This window comes from Diospyros lotus, chromosome 11 (genome assembly GCF_014633365.1).
Source record: "Diospyros lotus cultivar Yz01 chromosome 11, ASM1463336v1, whole genome shotgun sequence".
In the NCBI taxonomy this organism is placed as follows: Eukaryota; Viridiplantae; Streptophyta; class Magnoliopsida; order Ericales; family Ebenaceae; genus Diospyros; species Diospyros lotus.
This window is the reverse complement of record NC_068348.1, coordinates 32845449-32856667: the sequence shown is the minus strand read 5'-3', so window position 1 is coordinate 32856667 and position 11219 is coordinate 32845449. Positions and strand designations below refer to the sequence as shown.

General features: G+C 34.9%; 1 protein-coding gene across 3 annotated transcripts; it reads left to right on the top strand.

Moving 5' to 3' along the window:
* The first annotated feature begins 491 nt into the window (after window positions 1-491).
* Window positions 492-11138, top strand: LOC127812902 (pentatricopeptide repeat-containing protein At5g10690). 3 transcript variants are annotated; one of them, XM_052353464.1, is made up of 12 exons: window positions 492-1008; window positions 1090-1275; window positions 1397-1457; window positions 1845-1942; window positions 2128-2289; window positions 2391-2459; window positions 2635-2770; window positions 4773-5005; window positions 6403-6480; window positions 7230-7298; window positions 7755-7931; window positions 10563-11138. In XM_052353464.1, the coding sequence occupies exons 1-12, from the start codon at window positions 748-750 to the stop codon at window positions 10824-10826; spliced, it is 1794 nt and encodes a 597-aa protein (XP_052209424.1). In that variant the 5' UTR covers window positions 492-747; the 3' UTR covers window positions 10827-11138. The 3 variants fall into 3 exon arrangements, with proteins under 3 accessions (XP_052209424.1, XP_052209423.1, XP_052209422.1); XM_052353463.1 differs by having other exon boundaries at window positions 496-1008; window positions 1397-1529; window positions 2128-2281; window positions 2392-2459; XM_052353462.1 differs by having other exon boundaries at window positions 499-1008; window positions 1397-1529.
* The last annotated feature ends 81 nt before the right edge of the window (window positions 11139-11219 follow it).

The following is an 11219-nucleotide window of genomic DNA, read 5'->3' as shown; positions in this document are numbered from 1 at the left end:
CTATCATATCTAAAATGCACAATGAGTATGTCTTCTTTATTGAAATGATAATTTAATTTTTTTATTATTCTATTTACCTCTTTAAATTTATATTTTTGAATCAATTTAATTTATATATTTATATATATAAAAAAAATAAAATGAGATGATAAAGTATACATGAGTCAAAATATAAGAATTAAATAAACTCGAAAATATAAATCTAATAGTATAATTGAAATAATAAAAAAATTTAAATTTATTATAAAAAAATTAAAATAAAAAATAAATTAATTTAAAAATATATTTTTAATAATGTAATTAAAATAATAAAAAAATCCGAATAATTAAAACAAATTTAAAATTTAGAGAGTAATAGAATAAAAATATAGATTTGAGAATGAATTATGAGTTGGTGCGGGGGGCAATAGCATTTCTCACAATTTTAAAGGGAAAAACAGAAGAGGTTGGAGCGGCAGCCAGGTCCAGGTGATGCCACCGGCCCGACCATTCGATGAGCAGTAGCTTCCAAATTCTGCCGGCCCGTTACGTTATCCATTCAGCATCAGAACCAACTCGCCTCTCTCTCTCTCTCATCCATTCAGGATCAGAACCAACTCGCCCCTCTTTCTCTCTCTCTCTCTCTCTCTCTCTCTCTGTGTGTCCGACTGCTGCTTCTCGTTATGTTTTTCTATGTCTCTCTCTGTTGTATGTAAATAAATGGATGAGCAGTAGCTGGATGCATCATCCCCATCAAATCCAGCAACAATGCTGGGCCTCTGCACCTTATCTGATCAAATCCCAACCACCACTTCAGTGGCCAGTTTTCCCTACCCTGTACCCAGAAAGCCTTCCTTCTCGCTATGTTCTCTCGACTTTGTTTCCTCGCCTTCTTCTTCTTCTTCTTCGATCTTTCGGCGTCGTGTTTTCAAAAGCCTCCATACCCGAAAACCGGAAACCGCCGTCCCCAATCTCAAACGACTCACCTCTCGGATTGGCGAACTCACTCGCCGCCGACAGCTTCATCAGGTAACATATTCTCTACTGTGCGTAAATGTCTGTATTTATTCATTTTCGTGCGTCATTGTCACTATTGCTGTATGTTCTCAGATTTTTGAGGAAATTGAGGGTGCCAAGAAGCGGTATGGGAAGCTGAACAAGATTGTGATGAATGCGGTGTTGAAGGCTTGTGTTTATTGCGGGGATGTGGACTCTGCTCTCAGGGTGTTCCATGAAATGTCCAGGGATGAGGAAAGCTGCGGGGTGGACGAAATCACCTATGCTACTCTGTTAAAGGTACCCAAACATCGATACTTCTGTTGCTATAAAACTCCTATTTTCTCATTGTATATTGTCTGCATATAGTTAAGAAAAAAAAAAAAAAAGCCTTCTATTTTGAGCTTCTTCTGCCATGAAGGGTTTGGGGGATGCTCGAAGAATTGATGAAGCATTTCAATTACTTGAATCTGTGGAACAAGGTACTGCTGTGGGTAGTCCAAAGTTGTCCGCTCCCCTTATCTACGGTCTATTAAATGCTCTTATTGAAGCAGGTCAGACTTTTGCAATGTAAAAGATTAAATTTTTATTGTATTTTCCTTGTATCTCATTTGTAGAATCCATAAAATCAAAATCAGCATATTGATGTATTGCTTAATCAACAACTGATTTCATGGTTCCTTGTTTGGAAATGACTTCTCTATGTTGTGTGTCTATGACCAATAATTAGTGTTTAAAATCCTATAAGGCCAAAAAAAAAAAAAAAATTCTCAATGAGAATGCCTCCTTAAAATAGTTGGGAAAAAGCTTAACTAAGTTGAGTTTGAGTTCAGTTTATAATTATCCTTATTTTTTTTGGTTTAGTGCAGGGGATCTACGGCGTGCTAATGGTCTTCTTGCACGTTTTGGCTTTCTGCTAAACAAAGGCCGGAATCCATCAATCTTAATTTACAATTTGCTAATGAAGGTCTTGTGCTGACCTGAGGTTCTGTAATACTAATGATGAATATATTCTACTTCCTTCTTTGTAGAATTATCTCTTTTATGTGTTCTTCATGATGTTGAGATATGATACATGGTATAATGCTATGGAAAGATAAGATGGACAATAATTAATGATTCATAAAATGATCATCTTTGTCCTGCTTTCAGGGATATGCAAACTCAGGTCTTCCTCTAGCAGCATTAGGTGTGCATGATGAAATACTGCGCCAAGGATTAAATCCTGACAGGCACACATATAACACTCTAATCTTTGCTTGTGTGAAGGCTGGAAAATTTGATGCTGCACTACATTTTTTTGAGGAAATGAAGGTTTCATGGATGTACTTGAAAGGCTAGTTTAAAGCCTCAAAATTTTACTTTAATTGTTGAATTCATACAACTTCAACTAATACATTCTGGCAATATTACAGGGCAAAGCAAAAAATACTGGCAATGATGATCTTCTCCCGGATGCTGTCACCTACACTACATTACTGAAGGTAAATTATCTTCTGTCACTTTACATTGCTTCTCCTCTTCATATCACAAGCAGATTATTTGTGGAAAATTTTCAGTCAAGCATTTTCTAGTGCATATTTGTTTTCCTTTAGTCCAAATTCAAGCGCAGATAATTCTTTTTCTGCTTTGGCAAGTAAAGATATTTATCTTCTGCAGGGCTTTGAAGATGCAAAGGATCTTTCTCTGGTTCAAAGGATTGTGGTTGAAATTAAATCGTGTCATAATTTTCCAATAGATCGAATAGCCTATACTGCTATAATTGATGCATTGCTTGGTTGTGGCTCAATTAAGGGTATCTTGAATCTAACCTTTTACTATTTTCTGTCTACCCCATCCTTCTTCAAATATCTCAAAATAATGTGGAATTTATCATGCTTATAACTTCAGTTGTATAATGCTTGGATATCTATTTGCACATTTCAGCTTCTCACTACCATAAGTAGATTATGTGGTCCCTGAAAGATTGCTTGTTTAGGATGGGACAGATTGGTTGCAGCCCTCCTGTTCCTTTAAAGAGAAAATTATACATAGAAAGCTCACATCTAGCCCACCCCCAGAATTGTCATTCTTCCTGATTGCCTGTTCCTTGTTCTCTCTTTGGTACCTGGTTTATATCTTTTTTTCTTTTTCTTTTTTTTTTTCTGATAAGGTACCTGGTTTATATCATTTGAGTTTGCTTTGTAGTTCAACCTTCCTAGCATCTGTACTACTGATTATATAGCGCAAACCAGATTGGGTATTAAATTTGATTGGAAGTAAGAAATCCTAAAACCTGAAAGTTCTGCTCCTTTTCTTACTCTGGCTTGACAGTTGAATAAAATATGCAGATGGCGGTTGTCAGGGTAAAATCAGAAAGTACTATATGACAAATCAAGCAAAGAAAAAAAAAATAAAAAGAATGAACTTACAGCCCATTTAAAGGCTTTGGACTTGCACTTTTCTGTGCTAAGACTACATGCATATTCTCCAAATGCGGTGATTATGAAGATCTAAACTTAACATGCTGGGGTCTCTTATTCTTTTCATATTTGTTGCATGGAGACTGTCAACTTAAAAGGCCAAGGGAACCCTGGATTGGAGTATTTTCATGCTTGGTTTGGTGGATTTGGATGACAACTGGCTCATTGGTGAAGAAATAGGAATGACCATACATACATTCAAAACATAACTATTTACACTCTTGCTGTACAGGAAGGTTTTTTGAATCTATTCATTTGTTGGCTTAGCTCTAGAGCAAGACCTTAACCCCTGAGTTCGTCTTTGTTGTAGTGTGGCAAATCCCCTATCATCTTTGTAAATGGAGCATGTTTTTCATCAGCTAGCACAAAATAGTAATAGTTGTATATATGGAAGGGCCACCCCCCAGCTCACAGTCTTGAGATCTTTTGAATATTTTTTGTCAAATCTGATAGGTGCACGCACGTGCATGGGCCTGCATGCATGGAACCCTGATAAATTAGTTGGTTGTTCAATATTTACACGCCTTCGAAATCATAATTCATGACCAAAAAAAAAAAAAAACTATAGATATACCTATTGGATTAAGGCCTCTATCCACTATAGTTTGTAGATTGTTTTAATATAAGATATAGTTGTAGAAACTACTAATGGGTTTTGAAACTCTAGAAAGCCACCTGCTAGACAGTACCTGTCTGTCTATGTTTTCTTGATGCCTAATAAAAATATATGATCCTTTACCATGTGATTGATGTTATGATATCATCAAATTTATGTAACCATATAATGATATGAATTATTTGTTCATTTCACGGCTATTCAAAAATTGAACAAGAACAAATTGAACGTTTCAGATTTGTTAATGGACTTTAGATTAATTTTAGTTTTCTTAATTCTATATTGAGATTTGTTAATTTGTATTTTAGCAACTGTTTATGAAAAATTTGAGCACATGAATAGAAGTTAATGTCCAAATAACTACTAATCAGCTAACCAACTTTCAAAAAGATATATTTACTGCATCAAGAAGTTGAAGAGATTTCTACAGCATACATAAATTCAATGAAATCTCCTTAAAATGATTTTTTCTGGAGTAGAAAGTATTAATATAAATATGCCTTCTATTTTAATTTTTTGGGGGAATAAATGCTAAACTTGGGTTTAGTAGGAAAAAATAAAAATCCTACTTCCACCTTTGCTTGAACGTGATGAGATTATGCTATATTTCCATTTTTGTCATTTATGCTTTTGCATTAGTATCAGCCTTTTCCAGTTTGTGAATGAGCAAGATTGCTGTGACACCTATACTTGTTCGCCCTTTGCGTGCCTTGTGCTAGGTTCTCTCTGCATATTTGGAGAAATATTAAAACAAGCAGGTGGAAATCCTGATCTGAGGCCAAAACCTCACCTCTATCTCTCCTTGATGCGCACTTTAGCCGTTAATGGAGAATATTATATGGTAAAAAATCTGCATAAACGGATGTGGCCTGATTCTTCCGGTAATATCTCCCCAACGACTCAAGAAGAAGCAGATCACCTTCTGATGGAGGCAGCTCTAAATGGTGGTCAGGTACCATCAAACTGAGGCATCTTCAATTATGCATAGATTTTGCTGCTTTCTAATTTTTTGTTTCTATCTTTTTGTTTTTTCTTAAGACATACTGCTAAAGATTTTTTTTGAAACAGAAGCCAGTCTAGAATGTGATGCAATAAATGTGTTGCATATAGGCAGGATGGTTAAAATGGTAAAGTGTATCCGGCATTTTGTGTGATGAACTCATATTAAGATTCCATTAAAACTAAAAGGAAAATTGTATAAGGCAACAATAAGGCCAGCCTTTAATGGGACAAAATGTTGTGCTTTAAAGCACTAATATTTGCAAAATATGAGTGTAATAGAGATGAGAATATTACGGTGAATGTATGACTATATAAGAAAAAATTAGAAATAAGGTTTTTCATGATAAGGCTAAGGTGACTACTATTGAAGATAAAAGGCATAAGACACGATTAAGGTGGTTTGATCAATATGAGAATAAGACCAATAGAGGCTCATATGAGGAGAGCAGATGAAATGAAACAACTCTTCAGCAAAAGAGGTAGAGGAAGACCAAGAAAAACTTGGTGGGAGACTTTTAGGTATGATATGAGTTATTCATGCCTTACAAAAGATGAGGCCATAGATAGAAGTTATTGGCAAGCTATAATACATGCAGCCGGCCCACGTAGTGGGATTTGGCCTTGATATTTGGTGACAGATAATAAGAGTAGACAATTTTCTAGCAGTGGCTTGAAGAGGTAACACCTAATGAAGCTGCTGTTAATTTTAATGTTCTCAGAAATGAAACTGAAAAAAGCAACAATTAATTAGTGAATAGTGGTATGTGAAGCATTGTTCCTGATGGATGGAAGATCTGGCCATAAATAGAAAAAGTAAGTGAGAGAACTGGATAGACTTTGGAAAGATAACATGGTGTTGTATGAAGCTGGGGAGAGTACTGAATAACACGTCCCCCTATTTTATCTCTTAGTAATTTTGAAGATCGCTCAGAATTTTGGCATTTTTTTTTTCCTTCTTGAATGGTTGTGGAAGCCTTTTTTTTCTTTTTCTTCTTTTGGTCTGGATAAAAAGGGATAGAAGAGGTTCTTTTAATAAATAGAAATGTATAATTTCAATTCTTTCCTCTACATATATGCAATGTTATTTATATGCTGCTTGCACTATATCTTTCCTTAACCGTATATTCATGAGCTTTTAAATTGAATGTGTCTTTATATGGAAAGCAAAAAACTTGTAAAAAATCCCAACACTTACCCCAGATATGTAATTTCTTGGACACTGAGCATCATCTAACAATAGCATCATTTTTTTTCTACTTTCCTTTTGTTGTGTGGACTGCAATAAAGATTTTATGATTCCATTTTTCTGTTGATCATTGGGTTCACAGTTGGTTAGCGATGTGTCAGATTAATGTGGCTGTGCAAAATCTCTCAAGTATCATAATGAGATGGAAGGGAATACCTTGGACGAGTCGGGGAGGAATGGTATGTAGTTCTGTTTGTTTCTGTACAAGTATGGATGCAAAAATATATGTTTCCTTGGTTGTGGATGCCAAAAAGGGTACGGACACTTTGCTAAGATTAACAAAATGTTGAATAACATTATAACCCTTGTCTTTCTCAGAATATAAGTTCCCTAATTACAAAAAGTAGCAGAGATTGTCCTTGTCAACTAAAACCATTAAATTGGCCATTATAATCTTGGCTATTTTCTCTCTCTCTCTCTCTCTCTCTATATATATATATATATATATATTATTTGAGAAAAATATATTAAATCTAATTTTAAACGGAATATATATATTTTATATTAAACTATATTATAATTATAGAAAATATATTTTTAAATTACAAAAAGTATAAATATGTATAAATTTTCTTATTAAAAATATATTTAGAAAATCTAATTCTAAATATATTTTTTCTAGAAATATAGTTTACAGAAAATGTATAAATATTTTTAAAAAACATAACAGAGGGAGGAGGGGACACCCATGGATGATGTTCGCTGGGTGCTGTTAACTGTTCAGCAAAGAACATTGAATTTGCGCTCTCTAACAGCTTAAACTTTGTTATAAAGTATGCTGAGAATATCTTTCTATGTTAATTATTCCTTTGAGCCTTTCTCAGTCCTGCATGGGCATAGTTTGGTGTATGCTAATGAATTATTGGATATGTTTTGTATTCCAAACATTCTTAATATATCAGTACTACTTTTTATGCATCTATTGCAGGTTGCTATACGCATTGAAGCTTTGCTTGGTTTTACAACATCCCTATTTAGTCCGACCTTACTCCCTCAGGTGCCCACTTGATCTCAGTGCTTGTACTGTAGCAATATGGGACATCGTTGTAATGTCTTTTCAATGGATAATTGGCAGTTCTCCTGCTACCAGGAATCTGTGATGTACTTCTTGTGTTTGTGGCCACTCATATCTAATGTCAATTTTCATTGAACAACTGGAATTATTTTACTTTTTGGTACCTCTGGATAGGTTGATTAAACTGTCCTGTAGTTCAGAAAATATTTACATATATCTGATTTACTCTAAAGCCTAGGGGATCTTAATGATAGAACTGTATGAGTAGAAAAAGTTACTGCCTGTCCTCCGTGCATCAGTGTAAAGCTTTCAGCCAGCATACCATACCCTTACCAAGTATGCAGACTGTGTTCTAACCTGTAATCCTGCACTTGTGAAACAAATAAACTTTTAATCTTGCACATTATTTACTGTATGCACTTGAATCACTTTGATTAGGTATCATTGGGTGATCCAATTGAGTGCATCATGACCCCAATTGAAGATGCAATTCCATTACGAGCTAACTTGGACTTGAAAAAGGTGATCATGTGTTTCTATAGAGACACTGTTGTACCAATCATAGATGACTGGGGAAGCTGCATAGGACTTCTGCACCGCGAAGACTGCAATGAGGTACTCTCTTTAGTTCAGTGAGCTTCTAATAGATATTAAAGATGGCAGCATTGTAAGACCACTTGTTACCTCTTTCTCAAAGATGTGTAACTATCCATGGTTGAAAAACTGACAAAATATTGTGAAATACAATACTCTTATCAAATTAACATGCATGAACCTATATAATTTAACATGTATTCCTCTATCTATTTCCCAATATAATCCAAACTACCCTTTAATTTAGTAGTAAACAATTACCATGAACATGGTTTGGAATTTCCCCCTATCTTGTGGATATTTATGACTAACAAGACTATATATTAGATACATTATGTATGAAAATATATGGCCTTCCTTCACAAGGTACATGACTATATGTTGACAACTTAATTTTGGTATGTTGTTCTATATATACTAAATCTACTCCCTGAGGATTGCAATTGTTTCAAGGTTTCTAAATTTATTAGTGATCTTACAATGGAACTTTTCCATATGAAGATGGTATTGAAACTTATCTCATCATTCAAGGTTGTATTAGGAAGGGCATTTGGCATAAGATTTTGCCACATTGTTCTTTTGCTTGGATTTGCATTGTGAATGTGACTTGTAGAAGTCAATTGACATTATGAATATTATGCCACAAGCCCTAACTTAGTTAGAATAAAGTGCAGTTAATGATAAATGATGATCTTAGGACGGAACTCTGATTTCATAATAATAAAGCTAGAATAGCTAAGGCTGGCCTAGGTAAGCTTAAATTCTTTCTTAGCATTCCAATAACTTCAGCAATCAATATTCCTTAGAAACAAATAATGTTGTCACAAAATTTCCCATAATACATAACAGAGGTATTATCTAATTAGCTTCTGTTAGCTATATACTCTTTATCTTTTATTCAAATGTCTCATAATTTTGTTGTATGTAAGTTTTCCAGAAGATATATTCTTTAAGAAAATTTTAAAAATCTTGGGGTTTGATGCATCTTAACATAGAAAAATACGAAGTTTAATCGGTAACTTATATTGTTCTCAGATAGAAGTTTTTAATGCATATTTGTGAAAATTTAGATGTATGTGGCATCAGATAGAAGACTTGGAACATCCAGGAGTGCTACCCCTCTAAAAGAGTTACAGTAGGAATCCACCATTAGGATCATTTGAACAACTTTATCTTGTTGAAAAATTGCCGGGTTTTTTGGGATACTGCAACATTCTTTCCCATATCCAGCTTAAGTAGTATAATATGCATGTTACCTAGAAAATGATTGTTCTATGTTACCCAAAAAGTGGATCAATCTGATTTGTGAATGCAGTGTGCTACACATTCTAAATTGTGATATGATAGGAGTGGGCTTTTTCAGGTTACCATATAAATATAAGATATACTCCTATGGTAGTTTTCTCTGATGTAGACATCTAAATAATAGAATATAATAATTTTTTTCTTATTCAATTTAATCTTTAAAAGGGCATTGCTCAAAATATGGCAGCTTATTGTTCTTCTTCTCCATGTTATCTTTTAATATTTTCTCTAGATTTTAGTTCATCAGTTTTAACATTTCCCTTCATAGGAACACCTTTTAAGCAAATTAAATATATCACACCTTGGGATCACCATAAATCATCACATTTGCCATTTCAAAATGACCTAACAAATGCACAAATTGCTATGGTATTAGAGCATTTTCCGGCAACACCTTGAAGTTGGCATTATTCTTTGTGGTTGTTTTTGTTTAATTTATGCTCATCTTGGTTATCTCCCCTCGTCCAAGACGAATTATCTTCTGAATGGGAGTGTTTGGTAAGTTGATGTATTTTCTTCTGAATGGGAGTGATTGGTAAGTTGATGTGTCTGGGCACATTTCTTAACAGTATAAACCGTTGGGAATATTGGTGACCTTACCACCAATGAAGGGCATGTGGACATATAAGGTCCCTCTGAAGCAGAGTAAGATATCCAAGTTAATGTAATACATCCATCAATAATATGTACTTTTGAGATTTCAATATACTGATTAGTTAACGCATTCTTTAATATTTTTAGATTCCACCTCTCTTTTAGGAACAACATATCCATTTTTGGGGTTGAGACATACCCTTCTATTGATAACTAATTCCTTCCTTCCAACATTGCCTTCGACTTACCCTCTTTCTTGGTCAGTCCCCTCTCCCCCCTTGCTCGGCCAGCTGCCTTGGGGACGATTTTAACCAATGATGATCCAATAGGATGTGACAGGCATTCAAATGTTAATGTTGCTTAAGATTTGGTCTTCTAAGGCATATCTTGCTTCATTGTAGTCTCATCAGAAAGTACAAACTGCCAGTCCTTAGGACTTATTCAGAAGTACACATTTCAGAACATTCTGCTGAATATGGCTTCAAAGTTGTTCTCAAGTTTAATTACATATGTTTATTATGTTTCCAAGGTCACTGAAAATGCAAAAATGCAAACAGGTTACTGAACACTGCATAAGTAACAATAACGCAAAAACTTCCCCCACAGAGTTGCTGTGAGTAATTTTCTGAAGAAACACTGACTAATCAGTAGATATGATCAGACAGGATCTGGTTAAATTGGCCGAGCCTTTTACCATATTTGTGTCTTGTGATAATTTTATTTGACATTTGCATTATTTTTGTGCATTTTCAGTTGAATGCCCCACTTTCATCAATGATGAGAAGCCCACCTCCTTGTGTTACAACCTCCACATCGATCGGCCGCGTGATTGATCTTATGCTGGAGAAGGGGCACAAAATGGTGGTGGTTGTCAGCCATAGCAGCCTTTATGGTACATCTTACAGCTCAAGTTTGAGGGCCGTTGGAGTTTTTACATCTGAACAATTATATAAGCTTGCTGTACCTGCATCAGAAACACCACAGCAAGCGTCTCGTGTCTATCTAAGTCAATTGTGAAGTTAGATACGCAAAGGTTTAGTTATTCTTCTCCCTCAATTGCAAATAAAATTCTCAAGAGATAGTGAACTTCTGCTTAATTTGGGCACGGTGATCTTGATCTTTGCGCAACTTTAGTTGATTGATCTGCGTCGTGCTGTTAGGCAGAGTGGTGAAATGCTGCATCCTAAACCCCAAGCCCTAATACATATCAATTCTTGAGCCCCACTATCATCCACTACATTCAAATAGATCTGGGGTTGAATCATTTTTTAAATCTGTTCGAATATTTTATATTTATGTTAAGGCAGTAAAAGCAAAAGAAGACAGAAAACCCGCTGGCCGCTGCAGGCCCAAAGATTTTCTCATCTTCCATGCTCGCTTAGGATAGCACTAACTGGTTGCTAAAAAGGT